This window comes from Diabrotica virgifera, chromosome 4, assembly GCF_917563875.1.
Source record: "Diabrotica virgifera virgifera chromosome 4, PGI_DIABVI_V3a".
Classification (NCBI taxonomy): Eukaryota; Metazoa; Arthropoda; class Insecta; order Coleoptera; family Chrysomelidae; genus Diabrotica; species Diabrotica virgifera.
Window position 1 is genome coordinate 37,560,615 of NC_065446.1, and position 23,123 is coordinate 37,583,737.

Genomic DNA, 23,123 nt, shown 5'->3' on the forward strand with positions numbered 1-23,123 from the left:
TTCATGGTGCTGAATACGATACGAAAATTAGGTTTATTTTGAATTTTACGTGGGGGAACATTGTCAAAATCGCAATTTTGCCCTAAAAATACCAAAAAAAAAATGAAATCACATTTTTCTGCGTTTAACTCGCTACGACTCTGTTCCATTTTAATATTTTTTTCTGAAATTTTTACAGTATATATTTCTTACCTTTCTGAAGACAATTAAACTTGTTTCAATCTTTCTGTCTTATTCTAGTATAAGTTATGAATTGTTTAAAGTAAAAGTGCAGATTCCTGAATTGCAAAGTTTAACCGCAAAAGTAGAGTGACAAAATTTGAAATTTAACTTTTTAATCAAGTTTATGTTAAAATATAGGGTACGAAGAGCAACGGCGGATCCAGCAACCTTGCAAGGAGGGGGCAATGAAATAAAAATTTTCTCGTCACTCGCGGACGCAGGATTCTTTTTCGGTATGGGCTGTTACTTTATTTTTCTTCATGTACCATGTCCTGTCAGAACGTTCATTACTATCATAGCTACCTTAATTTTATTCACTGCCACCCTAAATCAACCACGAAGTGCTTTTTCGTCCTGGACTGCGTTTGCCTTCTATTTTCACTTTCATAATATTTTGTAGCAACCTATATTTGAAACTTCTCATTATATGTCCAAAATACTTCACTTTTCTCTTCTTGATGCCTTCTATAATCTCAGTAGGCTTGCTGAGACGTTCTAGTATTGTGGAGTTTCGAATCTTCCTCACCCAAGATACTTTTAAAATTCTTCTATAGAACCACATTTCGAAAGCCTCAAGGCGATTTAGGTAAGTAGATCGATTTTATTTACAGTCCAAGACTCGACACCATACAGTAAGACCGAGAACACGTACTTTGGAGAAGGAATTCTGTTTTATGTTTGATTCCGTTATTCAGTTGTCAACAGGACACAAAACTCACTATTTATTTTCAATAGTAATTATCTCTTTCTTAAAAAAAGGCGACACCAGGCGAAGTCTCAAGCAGGGGGCAATTGACCCCATTGACCCCCCTTGGATCCGCGCCTAACGAAGAGTAAATTGTTTTATAGAAAAAAAAATGGCGCAACTTTTAATTTTAAGAAAAACGTGATTTCATTTTTTTTTTATTTTAAAGGTAAAATTGCGATTTGGACAATGTTCCTCCATCTAAAATTCAAAATAAACCTCATTTTCGTTTTCAGCACCATCAAAAACATAAAGTAAGACCAAAATTAGCTATTCGCCACACCGTGGTCAGTGTCTCGAGAAATAAGCGTTTTTTTTGTGGGAGTGCCACTCGTCTATAAAGTCACATAACTTTTTTCCTGTTGCATATTTTCACTTGAAATTTTCCATAAAACTTCTTCATGAATTATATTATATTGCTGTCTTGGTGAAAATTATAAACTAAAAAGTTTGTCACCCAACTTTTTTAAGTAAACATGAAACTAACAAAATCTGACGACAAAATGTTTAAAAATTAACAACTTCTCTTTTAATTTGTTTCAACACTTTGGACAAAGCTCGTTGTTATCTAAATATGTATGTACAGTGGAACCCCGATAAGTCGGCCCCCGATAACCCGGAAGTCCGGCTAACCCGGACCGATTTTCATCAGATAAACATTTTGATTTTCATTACATATTTTGTATTTTGACAACGACAGCCAATCTGGGCGTCGAAATGTTAATAAAATTATTTTTCAATTTAATTGTGGCTTATTTCCCATCAAAATACATAGTTAATTATCAGACAAACATTTCAACAATAAAAATGTATGTAATATAATATTTGAGAGATAATACGTATTTGTGTAATTTGAACTACATAATATACCATAGTAAAAATGACTCATGGCACACAACGTTCATTGTCGTGTTATCGAAAACAACAGGCACCTGTAAGTATCCTTTATTTATTTGAAACGGTGTCGCGAAAAAAGGTCGCCAACAATTGGTCGAGCGAAAAAATGTCGCGCACATTTGAGCGCGTATCAAAAGGTCGCCGGCGAAAAAACAGCGCCGACGAAATAAGGTCGCGTGCAATTGATCGCGCGAAAAAAGATCGCGTCATGTTTTACATTATTAAAACCATTCAATTGGTTTTCAAAAAGGTTCTAAAGAAATTCTATTTGCATACTTTAACTTTATGCATTATGAGCCGATTAGTCTTGGAATTCCATCTAATTACTTTTTAATGTATTTTGGATGTATAAGAAGATGGGAAAAATAACGTATATCTAAATACTTTTTAATGTATTTTGGATGTGTAGGAAGATGGGAAATATAGGAGAATGGGAAATTATTTCATATGGTATTTTCAGGTTATTCAAGTGAATATACTTGAAAATTGAACAATTTTTAACATGAAGAAAGTATTTTTTTTTGTTCTACGTGAATAATTTTAATATATGGATCTAAATTCAGAAAGGTACTTTCCTTCACACTTTTTACAGGCTTAGGACTGTCAGCAAAAAACTGGCGTGTTTAAAAGTGTTTGCTCTTCCTAATCGGATATCGTTAAAAATGTACAGTAATAATAGTTCTATTTACAGTATATATTACATACAAACGAATACCAGGTACCAGTTTACCTATTTTTGGTATTTTCAGAGACCGGTAATTAGCATAATTGGTTCTTAGTAGAAAGTCGTTATGCAGATTAGTGAAGAATAAGTAGTTTAGATAAGGGCACCTTATTGTGTAGGTATTTATTAGGAATTCCATGAAGTCATTACGATAAGACATTATTGGAAATGCTAAAATAAATATTGTACAAAAGTTCTTTGTCTAATTGTGCGTTATTCACTAATGTGGTAATTATTATTCCATATTCGTGAAACGTACTTTTATTACTTTTTAATGTATTTTGGATGTATAAGAAGATGGGAAAAATATCGTATATCTCATTATTCATTAGCTTGTCGATTTGTCAAGATGGTCTTAACTTACGTAAAGAGTCAAAAAGGTGCCAATATGTTGGTGTATAATGGATATATCCATAGAAAGGAAAAAACGATTGATCAAAAGACAATTTGGAAGTGCGCTCAGTACAATAAGCATAAATGTACCGGGAGAGTTCACACAGTGGGAGATGAAGTAGTGAAAAGTACAAGTCACAACCACGTTGCCGATGCGTCAATATTAGAAGCAAAAAAGGCTTGTAACAGAATGAAAGAACTGGCTCATCAAGTTGAACTAACAACACAAGGAATCATAGCTACCGTTTCACAAGAAGTGTCTGTGGGTGCAACTGGGCAGCTACCTTCTATTTCATCCCTAAAGCGAACTATTCAGAACACACGCCAAAGAGTGGAAGCTATTCCGGCAAATCCAAGAAGCTTAACAGAGCTTATTATTCCGGAAGAATACACCAGAAACAATAACGGCGAACCGTTTCTTTTATTTGACAGTGGTCCAAACGAACAGAGAATTTTAATATTTTCCACTGAAAGAAATTTAACTTTGATGGCGAGCTGTGAACACTGGTATGCCGATGGAACATTCACATGTACTCCTCTATTGTTTGGTCAGCTGTATACAATACATGGCGTACAGTATAGCAACGTTATTCCAACTGTTTTTGCTCTACTTCCTAATAAAACTCAGGCAACATACACTCGACTCTTCCATGAATTAAAAACGTTACGACCAGGTTTACGTCCTACAACAATAATGGTGGATTATGAAAAAGCAGCAATTAATGCTTTACAACAAGAGTTTCCTGAAGTCAGAATCCGTGGATGTTTCTTTCATTTCACACAATGTTTGTGGAGAAACATGCAAGGTACAGGACTGCAACAAGTTTATACAGAAGACGCGAATTTTGCTCTACATCTGCGACAATTGGCAGCCCTAGCCTTCGTACCTGAAGTAGATGTTGTTGCAACATTCGGAGAGCTACTGGACAGCGAGTTTTACACTCAAAATGAAAATTTACTAACACCTTTAATAAACTACTTTGAGGATGTATGGATAGGCAGATTGGATCGACGACAACAAAGAAGACCGCCAATGTTTCCAAGGAATCTTTGGAATTGCTTCGAATTTATAGAGGAAGATCTACCGCGTACTAATAATGCTGTCGAAGGTTGGCACAACAGCTTCTCCTCGATATTAAATGCAGCACACCCAAATCTATGGAAGTTTATTACGGGGCTAAAGAAAGAAGAGAGTTTAAATCGATTAAAAGTGGAGCAATACATAGCTGGAAACCAACAACCTCAAAAAAAAATTTATAAAGATACAGCGCGGCGAATAAAAACGATTTGTTTGCAATACGGGAACCGGCCAAATCTAGAATATTTAAGAGGAATTGCCCAAAATTTTCAACTGCAAGTATAAAAAACTAAAAAACAATTAAAAAAAAAATTTTTTAAAAAACAAAAAAAAAAATAAAAATTAAAAAAACACAAAAAAATAAAAATAAAAATAAAAATAATAAAAATTAGAAAAAAATACAAAAATTAAAATTAAAAAAACTTTTAAACACGCCAGTTACTAACTGCCAGTCCTAAGCCTGGATAAAGTGTGAAGGAAAGTTAAAGTATGCAAATCTGTTATTAATATAAATGTATTCTTTAACTATGATATCTTCAATAAGTACTCACCAGTGACAATGTATTAATGAAATTGTGCCTGTTATATAATTTTTAACCACAATATCATTATTTTATTTGGGAAATTTTATTTTAATAAAGATGGTAGCCCTTAACCTACCCTATCTATATGTAGTATATACCCTGTAAAATATATTAAGCTTATATTAAAACTTACTCTTAAATAACCAAGGGTAAATTTTGCGACACTGCCAAGTCGTGAAATAATACCTCTAGGTACTTTCCCTACAACATTTACAGTTAAAATTACCTTAATTCGACCATTAAATTGGTCGAACATTTTACATGATCAATTTCAAATAGGATTATTTACTTCCAATTATTTTCCTATTATTTAAAGTGGAAAATAAAACTAAAGTCATTTAGAAGTCAATATTGGGTTGACGAAATATTTTTTACCAATAGGTTAAAATGACTAATAAGAAAATATTTAACTGTTTGGGTCATTATTTAACAGCAATCCTTTAGTTCTATTGCATCATCTAAATCTGACCTAAGCCTGGATTAAGTGTGAAGGAAAGTTAAAGTATGCAAATGAAAACATATTTTCTGACGCGATCTTTTTTCGCGCGATCAATTGCACGCGACCTTATTTCGTCGGCGCTGTTTTTTTGCCGGCGACCTTTTGATACGCGCTCAAATGTGCGCGACATTTTTTCGCTCGACCAATTGTTGGCGACCTTTTTTCGTAGATCCATTTGAAACTGTCTTAACATTGTTTAGAAAAGATTAAAAGACTATTAAAATTCTTTTTCAAACAATGGTCTTAGTCTTCACTGTTATTAAATAACATAAGTTCCTTGCGATTGAGACGGTATTGTGTGTAGTAAAGTCGCATTGTTCGCTTCCGTTCTGTAATCGTTCGTAAATCTATTCAGATTTTGTGTTTGCGGCAATAAAACGTAAAAATGTTGTTTTTGTTTCAAAATGATATCAAAAGACAGTTTGGACAATCGGTGCAAAGCTAATAAAGCTAAAAATGAGACTCTCGACGACACTCTGTATGTTTGGTTTTGTGCGGAACGCGAACGTGGTTTACCAGTGTCTGTGTGCCAGTTATAACGGAGTTTATCTGTAAGCATACCATATTTTATTAATTTTTACCATTTTCTCCGGCTAACCCGGATTTTCGATAACCCGGATCGGCCGCGGTCCCGATTAATCCGAGTTAACGGGGTTCCACTGTACTTTAAAAATGACCCAGTAAAATTTTCAAAATGAAATATTTACCGCGACTACAGATACAGGTAAACAGTGCCGGCGCTAAGGTATAAGGTGCCCGCCTGCAAAACTAGCAGAGGCGCCCCCCACGCCACACACATACACACAGATACTCATATGCTTCTTTTAATGAGCATTTTTCAGTACGTCACAAATGATAGAAAAAAATGTAAGTTCGTGATAATATAAATTTTAGTGACATGACATTTTAGTTAAATCTGATAGTTGTCAAATTTTATTTGAAATTTGGCATAAAAACAAATCAACTGTGTTTATTGCATGTATAAAATGGTATTTTCTTTGATTTGTATAGTCTTATAAATTGTACAGATTATATATATTCGTAGATATATTATATAATTCGAAAATAATTTTTATTTCGATTATAGCGACATCTATTGACAACTAGAATAAATGTTATAAATGTCACCGACGAAATGTAATCACCGACTTGCGTTTTTTTCTGTCACATGCAATTTAACGCGTTAGAAAAAATCGAAAAACTGTGACGCACTGAAAGATCCTCATGAGAAAAAACATACAACCCCAGCCTCGGGAACATTATGTGTGTTCAAATGGAACAGTGAGACTCACATGTCCGAAGATCAAACCGGTTACACTGCGTAACCTGACCCTGTATCTATCTGACCCCCAAGCTGTACCACCACCCCTCACCATCGCAGTACATAACGAATAAGGAAGCTTTGTACTGAACGTTACCTTGGTTGCCCTGGGTAATGGAACGTCCTCTGTATTACTTTATGTGGTTAAACCACCTGATTTTAGGGGTAGCTAGAAGAGCTTTTCTCCCTATTAATGACGTGATTTTGGACTTGTGTCCTAAAAATGTGTGTTCCGGGCAGCGAGGCACCGACTAAGTCGGTGTCCCGCTATCCACAAATGTCCCCGGTAAATAAAGTTCAGTTACAGTTTTATTGGACCCATCATCTGACAAAACAACTTAACTTTAACGTTTTTAAGAAATTGGCTAAGAGAACTAAGATTGTTTTTTGTGTCATTTCTTCTTTTTCTGCTTTTCTTTTTCGATTTGTGCCCCAGATAATTTTTTTGAATCCTTTTTTATTTAACTAAATAAAAATAATAACTTAACCGTAAATTAATAATGGTACTGAGTACTTAACAAATATAATTTTATAATCATTGAATGCTATAGATTCTTTAACTGCAGAATACATTTGACAAACTATTCTGTATTATAATCACATGAAATAATACTAAATCTAAAGCGGGCTCCACACTCTCGGCGAAGTTACGTCGCCAAAGTTGACCGAAGTCCGTAGTACCTCTCTACCATTAACTGGTTTTGAAGGGAAATAAGCCACAATTTGACTAAAAAAGTGATTTTGTTACCGTTTCGACGCCCAAATGGGGTGTCGTTGTCAAAATACAATTTTTTTTTGTATTTTGACAACGACACCTGATTTGGGAGTCGAAACGTTAATAAAATCATTTTTTTAGTAAAATTGTGGCTTATTTCCTATCAAAACTAGTTAATTGCAAAAATGCCACAAGAAAATAGCTTCAGAACAACATACCTCTCTACACACTCGTTCTACTTCGCGAGGAACACATTCAAGCGGTGCGATACCGACAAAGATCCCTTTGACTCGGACGCGCCAGACCGACAGAGAACGAAAGTAGAACGAAGAGAGGCAAAGTTGCACAAGGTGGCCGTCTACACTCTCGTACTTTTTGAACCTCAATCGACTTCGGCGAGAGTGTGGAGCTCACATAAGGAGCTCTAAACTAAATTTTATGTAAAATGTTTATTTTAAATATTATGTTTTTATGGGATTAATATTTAACTCGATACCTATTAATAGGTATTACATAATACTTAAATTAGACACGCGCAGTCGGCAAGAAAACAGTATCACAATCTTGTTTATTTTACTAGAAATCATTCCTATTCCTCTCATAACTGCTGATACAAATACAAAACTAACACCTTGCAAGGAATTTGAAGAACATAAACAAAGCATCCTCATTATTAACATTATTACTACATGGTAAAAATTCTATGCGACATTGCGTATTTTTGTATATTATGTGATATATTATGCAAAACTAACAAACACAGATTAGGGTATTATGACGAATTTAAACAACATTTAAAAAATGAATTTTTCTATTTTAATATTTTAGATAATACCAGCAGAAAAAAGCTCATTCTGGCGCCCCCCCAACAGGGGCGCCCGCCTGCAGTGCATCCCTTGCAGGCCCGTTATCGCCGGCCCTGCAGGTAAATATGAAAAATCATCAATATTGATTTTTCGCATTTTTGCAAAAAATTTGATTTTTGAACATGTTTCACCAAATCTAGATAAAAATAAACTTCATATTCGGATTCAGCGTCCTCGAGAATATAAAGAATGACCAAAAATTGCCATTCACCTATCATGGCCGCTCGCCTACTAGAGTAAATATGTGTACTATATAAATATGTGCCTCATATTTTCAAAAGGGTGAAAATTTTTCCGTTTGAGAAGTTCGGGGAGTTAAAGCAGATAAAAGTAAGTACATAATATAATATGTATATTATACGCCGTTTTTTATAGGCTGGTAATCCAATAAATATTTTATTGGGGTTTTTAATAGTTGTACTTTTACAAAATGGCACTAAACAACACTTATAGTGTTTTCTTTTATTTTCCATAGTAAACTTTCTTTCCTTTCCTTCAAAAACTGCAATCTCAACAAACTGGTAAATATAGGGCTTTTCATCGATTGTCATTTGTTTCGAGCTTCTGTCATATGTTGTATAATCTTATTATACACGGATTATACGACATATGACAGAAGCTCGAAACAAATGACTGTGAATGAAAAGCCCTATTACAATGACATACGATAAATGTCATTAAGATAAACATAGACATAAATAAAATATAATGATGTGACGTCACGGGTCGTTTGAAATGGTTAAATAGATTTTAAATTTGTACTTCTAAGTTATTATGAGTTTTTGAACGTGAAATTTTGGAAATCTCATTTTTAAACAAAATTCAACATTATTATGTAAAAAAATGTGCAAATTCCCTATTTTTGAATTGTGTCACTTTTCTTCCGGATGAGCGATGTATACTTTAAGCGTTGAGGACATTACGAATAAGACAAAGAAGAAGAAGCAAATGTTAAATTAACCTAACCTTAAATTTAAGTGTTAGAGATTGTTTTGTTTTTGTTAAGTGTTTAGACTTTTATACTTTGAAATGTACATTATTTATATAACATAATAATGATTCATTTAATTTTCAAACTTCTGTCTTTACTAGTAAGTAACACTTAATGTGATTTTGTACAAACTATAAATTTGATTTGCAGATTTTTTCAAGAGCTGATCTTGAAGATGGGACCAATGCTTATTCGAATTCAGAGGTATTAGGGTATACTGAAGGTGTAGTTGGAAACGAAAGTTTTGTTTACTACTATATTCATCATTCTGGAAATATAGTATTATCTTTAAGCTCAAGGTATATTATCTCTAACCCCTAACTACTACAGACAAAAAGTCATCTTGCACCTGCTATTGCCCCTCATGGTGGCCCAGTTTTAAAATTATGAAATAAACTAAAAATATTAACTACTACATATTTCAAGTTATAAACACTTTTTTATAGAATGCTAAACTAATTCAATGGGAAATAAATTGTTATTTACAACTTTGGCATATTTTCAGAGCACATTGTAAACATCTACAGTCAGAAAAATGAAAGATGACCCATGAACGATCACATCAATCACATATTTTGTATTTGCTGTCTTTTTCCATAAATAGCAAAACGAGAGAGAGATTATTAATCATCTGAATAATATGTGATTGCTATAAATGTTCATGGGTAATCTTTGATTCTTCCGACCGTAGATAATTTGCACACAAAACAGTATGTACTATCAAACTTAAATGGGTAAGGCATAAAAAAACTAATGTCAAGTCACACTGACTCTGTCCGTAGCAGTTAGGGGCTAATAGGCAACATTTGATAAATTCGTAGCAGTTAGGGGCTAATAGGCAACATTTGATAAATTCATTTTTTTTACATTACATTTCTGTCATAGCACTAATTGAACTAGGTACATTTGTGATGTAATGATCATATTATTGTTATCCTGGTATAATTCAAATAAGAAGTATACTAATAAATTCCTTGGAATCTATTGAAGAATGTATAGAATATTATGAATGAATAGAATTATGAACATTGGGATTTCCCATTCCTTATTTTATCCGTCTTCTTAGAGCACCCTCTCCTCAATGGAGGTGGCTACTACAATAATTACAATCTCTTCGCTATCTTCAGCTGTTCAAAATTGAGCCCTGTCCATTGTCAGATGTTTCTTAGCCACCATAGTTTTATCATTCATAGTCCTCTCTTTCCTACCTTTCACTATTAGTTAAGCATATTGGTACAGTGGAACCCCAATAAGTTGTCCTCCAATAACCCGGAAGTCCGGCTAACCCAGACCGATTTTCATTAGACAATAAAATAATTTTTTCAGTTTGACTGAGTTTTTGCAATTATAATGGAGTTTATCAGTAAGTATAGTGTATTTTATTAATTTTTACCATATTTTCCGGCTAACCTGGATTTTCGATAACCCGGATAGCCGCAGTCCCGATTAATCCGACTTATCGAGGTTCCACTGTACTTATTATTTCTCAGTGTGTGGCCTAGGTATGATGTTTTTCTAACTTTTACTGTGTTGAAAAGTTCTCGTTCCTTGCCTATTCCATGCAGCACTTCTTCGTTTGAGGTATGCGATGTCCATGAAATTTTGAGGATTCTCTGGTAGATCCAAATTTCAAAGGCCTCCAATTTATGTACGATTTATGTTTTAAGGATCCACATCTCAATAATAGTAGGCCAGACGTAGCATTTTGATAAACATAGTTGAATTTAGAGTTTTATTCGAGAATCGCAAAGCAGTCTTTTGATTTTTTCGAAAGATTTTCTGGCCTATTCTATTCTTTATCTTATTTCTAGATCAGGATTTAGGCTGCTAACGATCCAACATCCCAGGTACTTAAATCTATTGACTTGTTCTAAAATGTGCCAGTTTATTGTGCTGGGTTGAGGTACATTATTTTATTTATTTTAAAAATACATACTACAATAATTGATCCTCCAAAGGTTCATTTCTATTTAATTTATTTTATTTCTATTTATTTTTTTTTAATTCAAATATTCTGCAATGTATATCTAGATAGACAATGCAAAATTAGTAAAAATGACTAGGGTGGAGGAATTTCTGCGGTGTTGTTAGATACACGAGGATATGCTATGCATACATATTCTATAAAATTGGAAATTAGTTTTGTAATACAGTTTTGCTTGTCCCATTTAAGTTTTGATATCTTTTTGTGTTGTGCTTTCTTTGTTCTTTATATATTATTAATTTTAAGTAATTTTGTATTTTTTTTTAAAGGGCTTTCATTACTAGGTTTTATTAATGTTGTACCCTACCTGCTAAGCTAGCTTTGAAAATAAAGTATAAATACTTTTTGGTGTGGTTTATTCAATTGTGCTTTCAGTAAGAAGTAGCAATTTCAAATGCATTTAATTAATAATTCTTATTCATATTATCAATAATAATTATTAATATGTTTTAGTGTTGGGGATGCTGATATGTACATATCAGATACTCAAGTATTTCCCACATATTATCCAGATACATATGATTTACATTCAGCTACTTGTGGAACTGATAATGTAGAAATTCCTCTAAAGTAAGTAATCAGTGTTTAAGTATGTTTGAATGTTTATTCCTAAATATAGAAATACTTGTTAGACTAGAAGGTAAAGAAATCCTGTATGGTGAAAAAGCAGCTTGCAAAATATTATTTTTAGGGGAGTGCATATATAGTCCTGTCGCCAGGGGGGTACAACGGCCTCCTTAATTCAGATGGACTTACCCAAGTTTTTTTTATATACTTTGACCCGCAGAATACGAATTTTTTGGGTAACAGTTGTTGATCCGGATGTCGATAAGATTGTTATAGACAAAGAACTTGAGGAATTACATAACAGCGATTTCTCGCAAAACAAAACATCTTTTTGTATTTTTTGGGTCATTTTAAGCAAAACATATTCCTACAAGTTTTTTCGTAGAATGCATAGTTTTCGAGATAACCGCGGTTGAACTTTCAAAAAATCGAAAAATTGCAATTTTTGAACCCGAATAACTTTTGATTAAAAAATAAAGTAGCAATTCTGCTTACCGCATTTGAAAGTTTAAGTCAAATGATATCGGTTTTGATTATTTGCATTGCTAAAAATTTATTATTTTATTGGTAAACAAAGCTATAAACACCTAGTGCGTGAGTGATGTTTTCAATGATTTCTCATTTAAAATCGAACGAGTAGGTAGAGTAGCTACAAGTGCAAGCGAGGCAATTTCTACGTAGCATGCGTTAAAACGCATGTATTAGGCACGGGAAACACTGTGTTTATATATAGTTTTTTTTAACAATAAAAAAATTAATTTTTAGCAATGCAAATAATCAAAACCGATATAATTTGACTTAAACTTTCAAATGCGGTAAGCAGAATTGCTACTTTATTTTTTAATCAAAAGTTATTCGAGTTCAAAAATTGCAATTTTTCGATTTTTTGAAAGTTCAACCGCGGTTATCTCGAAAACTATGCATTCTACGAAAAAACTTGTAGGAATATTTTTTGCTTAAAATGACCCAAAAAATACAAAAAGATGTTTTGTTTTGCGAGAAATCGCTGTTATGTAATTCCTCAAGTTCTTTGTCTATAACAATCTTATCGACATCCGGATCAACTGTTACCCAAAAAATTCGTATTCTACGGGTCAAAATATATAAAAAAAACTTGGGTAAGTCCATCTGAATTAAGGAGGCCGTTGTACCCCCCTTGGCGACAGGACTAATAGATTTTCACTTCGGAAAAAAATCAAACAAGATAGAACTTTTTGTAATTTCATTAAGAAATGTTTAATAAACAACATATCAAAAAGTTCTACTCGAGAAGTGGGTGCTTCATTTTTTATTAAACAAATGAACTACGAAATTAGATGTTTTTTTAAGTAACTCCGAAAATATAAATTGACATATAGATATAAAAAAAACTGACCTGACCATTGAAAAATTCAGAAAAATTTACAAAGAAAAACCTTATATCAATAATTTTCTATTAATTATAACGCTAAAGTCGCCCTTCTCACAAACATTGGCGCACTGTAAATTAATGTACGGCGAAGTGCGTGGTTGAGTTATTTTAATGTAATTCTTTAACTAATGGATCAAATGAAATTTTACATATTGAACATGAAAGAAGAATAATTAAGCTATCTTATGGTTATAATAGAAAGAAATAAAATGTATGGGCATAACTACGGTGTGGGCGGAAAATGAGCCTTAGATGAATTTTGTTTAAAAATGTATAACTAATACAGTTTTTCTTATAAAAACTCTTATACTCAAAAATTTAATTCAAATGATATGACGTCTCAAAAAATGTAATTTTTGAAATCTTCGTAGTTTTATAGAATTACCACCACTTTCAGACGGTATTACTCAAGTTTGAACAGATCTATTACAGTTTGATAAGTGCTTTTTTAAAGCTTAGGATGTAATCTCTAAAAGGCACTAAATTATTTTACTTTAGAAATGAAATAAACTATTTCTTTTTAAGAAAATTAAGAAAGATAACAAAAATACAAAAACCGAAAATTACCAGCTAAAAAATGTTTGTGCAAAGTGATCAAAACTTTTTTCTGTAAAACTTACCTAAAATACATTTAATAATAAGCTTCAACAGTAATAAATGTTCAGCAAAAAAAATTTTTTTTGTTCTTATACAGTATGTCTGCGTAACTTGGAACATATTGATAACTTTTTTATTATCAGTTTTACGAAAAAAAGTTATTCTTTATAAAATACTCTGCATCGTATATAATCTAAGGTGCAGTGGCGGCTTTTCTTTATGTGCTGCTGAGCTGCAGAACTACCAAACAACCATAGCAAATCTTAATTATTAAAGAATAATTAATATAGTTTTATTTCAAATCTGCCATATTATCATATTAAACATCAACTGTTAATAATAATTCACCAACAACGATGATTAATATTATTCTTTTTACGTATTTACTCCTCTAGTGAAACCGTATAATTTTTTTACGTATTTGGTGCTCCAGTGAAGCAATCTTTTTACGTATTTGCTGCTCCAGTGAAGCCGCGTCGATAACAACCGAAACACTGGCAGCGGTAAAATGCATTTATTAGGCAAACGGCGATCTTAGCCGATGTGCTTCGGCAATCGGCTGATTAACGGCCTCGGAAATGTGTTTGCGAGCTGCAATTCACGACAGTTATTCGTGACCGTTGCATCTGTGCCGTGTTTAGAAATTCTTAGGTTACAATTTTGTTTAATTTGTTTTGTTCGAGCGTGTTTAAAACAATGGAGTTTCAATTTAAATTAGGTGTAAATAAATTTCAAAAACTTCACTATCAACAACAGTTGATTATAAAAGAACGTGGCCGTCCTATGCCTGATCTTAATATTGAAGTGTCCGGTAAAAGCCGTGGAAAAACATATACGCGTAAATTTAATAAAGACATGTATCTACGAAATCAGTGGATTTGTGGATGTTCCGAAAAAAATGCTTTTTTCTGTTTTCCGTGTGCATTATTCGGCGCAGATAAAGAGGAAAAATTGTGGCGCGAGACAGGAGTGCGGGATCTAGTGCATTTAAGTGAAAAAATAAAGAAGCATGAAAACACGCAAACTCATATGAACAATGAAATGCGATTTGCATTATTTGGGAAACTTAATATACAGGCCCAACTTGACTCTGCTTATTGGATAAATATACAAAAACACAATGAAGAGGTGACGAAAAACAGGTATGTTTTGTCAAAAATAATTGACTGTATAAAATTCTGTGGGGCTTTTGAGCTCGCCTTACGAGGACACGATGAATCTGAAACATCAGATAACCCTGGAATTTTTCGTGGTTTAGTGAATTTTTCTGCTGAACTTGATAAAACACTTAGTGAACACCTTACAAATGCGACAATTTTCAAAGGTACCTCAAAAACAATACAAAATGATATTTTGGATTGCATGCTAGAAGTATACGCTGAGGAGATTTTAAACGAAATCAATGAAGCCCCATTTTTAGCAGTGATAGCTGATGAGACAACGGATGTTTCTATGAAATTTCAAATGGTCATTGTTTTTCGTTATGTAAAAAACGGTGCTCCAGTTGAAAGGTTTTGGACTTTTTTGCTTCCAGAAAAACATGATGCTGAAACCTTAGCTAACACAATTTTGAATTTTTTAGACCCAATATTAAAGAATAACAAAAATAAGCTCATTGCACAAAGTTATGACGGAGCAGCTGTTATGAGTGGGATACATGGCGGAGTGCAAACAATAATTAAGAGAAAATATGAAACTGCTCATTTTGTGCACTGTTACGCCCATCAATTGAATCTAATAATGTCAAGAGCATGTTCTATTAATTCCCAAGTACGCGTATTTTTTGGAGATTTACATGATATACCTGGATTTTTTAGTCATTCACCTCAAAGAATAGCTGTCTTAAATCAAATAGTTGGAAAAAATATTCCTCGTTCAATCCCTACACGCTGGAATTTCAATATTCGTACAGTAAATGTCGTTTACGAATATAGAGACTTTATTATTGAGTGTATGGAGCAACTAGAAGAAGAGTCAAATGCTATTACTTCCAAGGAAGCAAGAGGACTTAGACGTATTCTGGAAGATCAAAATTTTACTTTCTGGCTGACTGTTTTTCATTATATTATGCCACATGTTGACGTTTTGTACAATAATCTTCAAAAAAAGAACATGGACCCAACCGAAGCACAGAAAGCTATACATGTTTTTGAGCAAAGTATTAACAATGTCCGAAATAAAATAGACCCTATCATACATCAAGCTTCAAATTTAAATGCGGCGCCTAGTGTCCAAAAAAGGAAACGCCCAAATAACAGCCAACAGGATCACCGTATTGCCTGTCTAGAAGTTTGTGATGTTATTATAAACAATGCAAAAGAACGGTTTGCATATACAAATCATCTAGTTGCCGCAACACTTTTATCTTCAGAACATTTCGAAAAATATAATAATAAGTTTCCTGAAAATGAATTGGATTTAACTTGTACAGCTTATAACTTCTTTGATAAAAACCGTTTGCGAACAGAACTGTCAGTTTTGTATTCCAATATCGAGTGTAGAACATTAAAAGGTGCAGTGCCTTTACTAAAATTTATAATTTCTAATAATTTAGAGGACACATTAACAGAAACCAAAAAGTTGATACAAATTCTGGTGACTACGCCAATGACCACAGCAGAAGCTGAACGTAGTTTTTCAACTTTAAAACGGATCAAAACATTTTTAAGAAATTCAATGCGCGAAGACAGATTAACAGCCCTTTCCACACTCTCGATAGAAAAAAAGTTCATCGCTTCAATACCGAACTTTAACGATAAAGTAATCGAAAAGTTTGCGACAAAAAAGGACCGGCGTATTAATTTCCAATTTAGAAAAATGCAATAAATGTAAGTTAATCAGATTTTTATAGCATGTCGTTATTAGTTACTATTAATTAGTATTAAAGCTAATTTTTTTGTTTTCGTATGTTATTCTATTTCTATTATTTTATATTGGCCGTGGTTCATGCAGCACACCCTATAGCAGATGTCACGAGCCGCCACTGCTAAGGTGCAATCATCAAATATCAAATTTCATTAATGTTATACGAGTTATGTCAAAAAATATGAATTTCACTCAAGAGTAAAGTACCATTTCATTTCACAATATCAAAAATTGTTATTAAGAAAAGTTGTTTGGAATTAAAAAATTTGTTTTAGTGTTCAATTACATCCTCCTAATTAAAATATTGTAAATAATAAAGGCACTTAACTCTTAAGAAAGATTCATATTTTTTACATACTTACCTCGTATAAAATTAAAAAAGTTTGATGTCTGATGGTTGTATCTTAGATTTTAGACCAGGGAGAGCATTTTATGAAAAATAACTTTTTTTTCGTAAAAGTGATAATAAAATAGTTATCATAATTGTAATAAAATGATGATGAGTATCCGTAATTTGAGAAAAAAATTAAAATTTTTTTTTTTCGATTAGAATGATGTAATTGTATATTTAGACATAGTTTCTAATTTCAAACAACTTTTCATAATAGCATTTTTTGATATGCTAGAATATAAAGGTACTTTACTCCATAACGAAATTCATATTTTTGACATAACTCGTATAAAATTGATAAAATTTGATATCTGATGGTTGAGTTTTAGATTTTTGACTATTCAGAGCATTTCATTAAGAATAACTTTTTTTCGTAAAATTGATAATAAAAAAGTTTTCCATGTGGTTCCTAGCTACGCAGACACACTGTATAAGAGCTTCTGTATAAGAATTTTCAAATTGCAATGCCATATATTCGGATTGAGCATAATCAAAAACAAAATAGAAACATATTTGATCAAAGTAAAATGATGAATTTAACGATATTTTTAAAATTATTTATACAAAACAGTTGTTATTGTTTAAACAATTAGCGACCAAATCTGCGAGCAGAACTTTTTACTTTAACATGTGTATAAACTAACAAAAAAAGTTTTAGAAAAATATAAGCTTGTTTGAATTTTTCCGAAATAATGCATGTTTTCGTTCTAATTGAACTCCCCTATTTAATAAAGTTAAAAACAGTAAAAATGTTAGCATTTCATTAGATTCTCCATACATCTCATTCTCTGTGCCTTTATGAAGCGACTGATGCTTGGTTCATTATACAGTTCCTGTAGCTCCGTTTGTTCGTTGCCCCCCCAACCTTCCACCATGTTTTTGTCTCCATATACAGCTCTGAGCATTTTCCTTTCCCATCTTTCCAATTTTTCCGTATTTGCTGCCGTATTTGGAATTTCATTGTCCATACTTCGCTACTATATGGCACTGTGGGCCTTATTATAGTTTTATATGTATATTCTTAACTTTGTTTTTTCAATACATACACTGCGCGTCATAGAAAACGGGCACCCTAAAAAATGGGTCATTTTTGACGCCGCGTATCTCCTTAACCTGTTGTTTGATTTAAGTGATTTTTTGAATATGTTATAGCCTTATTCTTTGTCAATATCCCTGTAATAATATTTTTCCTAAACAGGTAAATTTTCATTGTATACCGGGTGTACGAATCAAACTGTGTTTTTTTCTCAAAGTTTGCAACACCCTGTGGAATATTCTAGCCTTTATAAAATACTGAAATTAAATCCCGACTATAGCCTCAGGTTTTCTGAACATTCTGTTTTTTGATTCATTCTCTTATGATGGATAATACAAAAGTTATGTACTTTAACAACTATAGTATTTTTACTACAAAAGCGATATTACGTAGGTCAAAATTTTTGACGTAAGAGAACTGTCAAAACATTAGAATGTGACTTTTCATTATTGCCATGTTTATTATAAACATGGCAATAATGAAAAGTCACATTCTAATGTTTTGACAGTTCTCTTACGTAAACATGGCAATAATGAAAAGTCACATTCTAATGTTTTGACAGTTCTCTTACGTCAAAAATTTTGATCTACGTAATATCGCTTTTGTAGTAAAAATACTATAGTCATGTTCTTCATCAGTACAAGTTGTTTGTAAATAAGTGCGACAAACTTTAAGGGGCAATTCTGCATGAAAAAATAATGACCGTTTGCTTTATAAACTTATGTCCGCAAATGCTTCGTTTACGAGATACGGGATGTTGAATTTTTTCTTACAAACTGATGATTTATTTTATTGCCCTAAAACCGGTTGAGATATGCAAATGAAATTTGGTAGGTTCTAAGAGATAGTTATTGCGAATTTTCGACTTGCAATCAAGAATTTTATATTCACTATTGGCGTGCATACGGGTAATATGACCGATCATATTACCCGTATGCACGCCAATGGTGAATATAAAATTCTTATTGTATGTCAAAAAATGTGTCTAATGTCTTAAAACCCACCAAATTTCATTTGCATATCTCAACCGGTTTTAGGGCAATAAATAAATCGTCAGTTTGTAAGAAAAAATTCAACATCTCGTATCTCGCAAACGAAGCATTTGCGGATATACGATTATAAAGCAAACTGTCATTATTTTTTTAATTCAGAATTACCCCTTAAAGTTTGTCGCACTTGTTTAGACACCCTGTACTGAAAAAGAACATGGCTAATTGTTAAAGTACCTAACTTTTGTATTATCCAACATAAGCGAATGAATAAAAAAATAGAATGTTATATATTACCCGTATGCACGCCAATGGTGAATATAAAATTCTTAATTGTATGTCAAAAAATGTGTCTAATGTCTTAAAACCCACCAAATTTCATTTGCATATCTCAACCGATTTTAGGGCAATAAATAAATCGTCAGTTTGTAAGAAAAAATTCAACATCCCGTATCTCGCAAACGAAGCATTTGCGGATATACGATTATAAAGCAAACTGTCATTATTTTTTCATGCAGAATTGCCCCTTAAAGTTTGTCGCACTTATTTACAAACAACCTATACTGATGAAGAACATGACTAGTTGTTAAAGTACATAACTTTTGTATTATCCATCATAAGAGAATGAATCAAAACATAATGTTCAGAAAACCTGAGGCTATAGTCGGGATTTAATTTCAGTATTTTATAAATGCTAGGATATTCCACAGGGTATTGCGAACTTTTGGGAAAAAAACACAGTTTGATTCGTACACCCGGTATACAATGAAAATTTACCTGTTTAGCAAAAATATTAGTACAGGGATATTGACAAAGAATAAGGCTATAAGATATTCAAAAAATCACTTAAATCGGACAAGAGGTTTAGGAGATACGCAACCTCAAAAATTACCCATTTTTTAGGGTGCCCGTTTTATATGACGTGCAGTTTATTTGGATTCCATCAGTGTTCTTAGGCTTTCCATCTTTTTATTTTTATTTGCCAATCTGTTATTTAGTTCCCATTCTTCCTGACCTTTCTCCCCTTTCTATAATAACCCCCAGATACCCCAATGGACCACTCTCTCGAAATTATATTCCTTGATTCATTAGTTATGAAAGTAAACTATCCCTCTTCTTTTTGCTCTGTATTTCCGATTATCATGTATTTTGACTTTTCCTGGTTTATTTCTAGGTCAAAATATTTTTTGTCCTTTTCTAATCTTTTTATAATATCTGTTTATTCTCTTCATGTTTTCGTTAGAATAGTAAGATCATCAGCGAAGGCCAGACATTTATATTCATTGTTGAAGATGATTCCGGTCGTTTTAACTCAAGTAAATTCTTCTGATGAGAGTCCTCTCCATACTAACTTCATTTCGTGTGCTATTCAGAGTCATTTGAACTAATCTAATCAGTTTTGTGGGTATGCCCAAGGAGCTCAGTGCTTCATAAATTTTATTTCTTTTTATACTATCATCTGCTTGTTTAAAATCTATAAATGCATGAAAGGATACCTTATGTTCATATAGAACAGAATAGAATAGAAATATGCTTTATTGTCACTGAAAAATACAATTTTATGGACAAAGCTTAACATAGAGTCAAAAAAAAAATAACAATAACAAATACAATTTTCTGAAATTACATAAATCGTCAATATAAAAAAATATACAAGTTAAAAAAGTGAAGCAAAAAACAAAACCAGTATACATATTGCAAATTGAACATACAACATATAACAAAATACAAACATAGGAACTGATAAGTTTATGCTGCTGTATGTGACACCCAAATATAGATAAATATACTTTAGTTACTTGTACATTACTGTAATTTCTTAGTTAGTCATTAAGAAACTCTTCTACGGAATAATATGATCTTTTAGATAGATGGGCTTTTGTCATTTTACGGAACTTGGGGAAAGATGTTGCAGATTAAGTTGTAAAGGGAGATGGTTGTATAGTTTTTTTGCGGAATATAATATAGATTTCTTTACTAACTCCGAAGACGGGATAGGTAAATAGACATCAAAAGTTGAATTTCTGGTGGAGTAGTCATGTTGAGGCCTTGTTGGAAACACATGCAGGTGTTTACGAATTAAGCAAACAGTTTCTAAAATATACAAAGATCGAAGGGTTAAAATTTCGTGATCTTTAAAGTAACTTCTGCAATGGGTTGTTCTTCTGAGGCCAAACAGATATCTTATTGCTCTTTTTTGTAATTTGAAAATAACATCAAATTGGGCAGTTGTACTAGAACCCCAAAAAGGAAGACCATATCGAAGATGAACCTCGATGAACAAATAGCATTCATTGCATTCATAGCAGGTAGTCTATATTTCTTTTAGTGTAAAATATGTAAGATGTTTACCTAGCTAGTATATCTTCAGCAAATCTGTTGATTTTACCTGTTGATTTCTCTTAGCATCGTGGCTAATACCTTGTAACAAGTATCCATTATAGCAACACCTTTGTAACTTTCCTATTCCAATATATCCCCCTTTTTGTATATCGGGCATAATAATGCTTTGGTACAATTTTTGGGCATATTTTCCTGTTCCTCTATCGTCTTGATAAGGATACATCCTTTTTTGTAGTTCTTTCCCTCCATTCTTTAGCATTTCCGCAGCTATTTCGTTTTCTTCCGGTCTTTTATTATTTCTGAGCCCATCTATTGTACATTTAATCTCTCTTTCACTAGTCAGTTCTATTATTATTCCGTCATCCTCTATAAGGACATTTTCATTCTCATCGTTTTGCGAATTACATGTAATACCATAATTAATTAATGAAATTTTAGTCATGATAGTTAGTAATAGACTTTAATCAACTTATTAATTATGTATTTTTTTCTTTTTAGTTTTAAAAGTCCTATTGCAGTTGGAGTCTACGGACACTCGGCACACGAAGTTAGTAATTTTATTTTGCAAGTTTTAAAAAATCCAGAAGCAGATAGAGCATTTGCTATAATAGAAGACGAACTTCCCCAAGAAATGAAAGATTCTATACAGGTGCCAAATGAAATTAAATTCAAAAACGTTAAACAGAAAATTAAGAAAAAACATCATCAATCAGCACAGCGACCTAGTGGATTTGAATCGTTATTCGAAATTATAGGCTTAATATTTTTGTGATATATAAATTTTAAGAAAATAATTTGTGTAATTATCTAGTCAACCAAATATTAAAATAAAGAATGATTTGAAAAATTGAATTTATTATTTACAATATTAGGTTTGTTCCAACACAACGAGAAACCGTCCATGTAACGATCGCCGTCCTGCGCAGTAATCAAAATAAACCATGGAACGCACGATATACAGACACAGAACGCATGGAACGTATTATTTTATAATAACGTAATCGATATACATGACGGTTCTCGTTGTGTTGGAACAAACCTTATATACTTGATTTGAAAATGCATGTTAGTTTAGTGTTGTTCTGAAGCTATTTCCTTGTGGCATTTTTATAATTACGTATTTTTTATGGGAAATAAGCCACAATTTTACTAAAAAATGAATTTATTAACGTTTCGAAACCCAAATCGGGTTTCGTTGTCAAAATACAAAATACTATGTCAAAATACTACAATTGTATTTTGACAACGAAACCCGATTTGGGTTTCGAAACGTTAATAAATTCATTTTTTAGTAAAATTGTGGCTTATTTCCCATAAAAAATGTTAGTTTAGTTTTATGGCAGAAGATTAAAACTGTCTTTATACAGATCTGTTCAAAACAGAAATATGAATACCCCAGTGTAGCAGTGGCGGATCTACGAGGAGGGAAAATGGGGAAATTTCCCTTCTAACAAGGTCTAAAATTTAAAAACAATTGTTGAAACATAAAAATGTAACAGCTGACCTGAAACTTATCATAGCTAGTCTGTCTAGACAGACAAATTTAACCCAATAAACACGATAGTTAAAAAAAATGAAGATAACTTAATGCATATAAGTTATTATTTATGTAGTTTGGGTTTTTCTTTTTTATTTCTTTTGGTTGGTATTTCATTAGAAGTTCCCCCTCTAAGGCAAATTTCCCATTCAAGACAAATGTCTAGATCAGCCACTGCAGACTGCAGTCTAGAAAAACAAATAGGTAAAAAATATAAAGACTGAAAAATTAAACGCGGTACTTCAAAAAGGCATGAACTAACTAAATATCTTATTAAGTAATTATTGAACTTTGTATAGGTACTATTATCGGTTTACAGCAGTCTCTGACTCCTAACCACCATTCTTCTCTGTTTAACAATAGACCTG

General features: G+C 32.4%; 1 protein-coding gene across 1 annotated transcript; it reads left to right on the forward strand.

Annotated features, from left to right (window-relative positions):
- Positions 1-8,970: 8,970 nt before the first annotated feature.
- Positions 8,971-22,065, forward strand: LOC126883005 (UPF0669 protein C6orf120 homolog). The gene is made up of 4 exons (XM_050648160.1): positions 8,971-9,135; positions 9,186-9,334; positions 11,473-11,589; positions 21,717-22,065. The coding sequence occupies exons 1-4, from the start codon at positions 9,100-9,102 to the stop codon at positions 21,988-21,990; spliced, it is 576 nt and encodes a 191-aa protein (XP_050504117.1). The 5' UTR covers positions 8,971-9,099; the 3' UTR covers positions 21,991-22,065.
- Positions 22,066-23,123: the final 1,058 nt, after the last annotated feature.

Coding starts and splice junctions, on each gene's coding strand:
- LOC126883005 (XM_050648160.1), top strand. CDS start 9,100: ATGATTCATTTAATTTTCAAACTTCTGTCTTTACTA. Junction 9,136..9,185: donor TCAAACTTCTGTCTTTACTA/GTAAGTAACACT, acceptor TTTGATTTGCAG/ATTTTTTCAAGAGCTGATCT. Junction 9,335..11,472: donor GTATTATCTTTAAGCTCAAG/GTATATTATCTC, acceptor AATATGTTTTAG/TGTTGGGGATGCTGATATGT.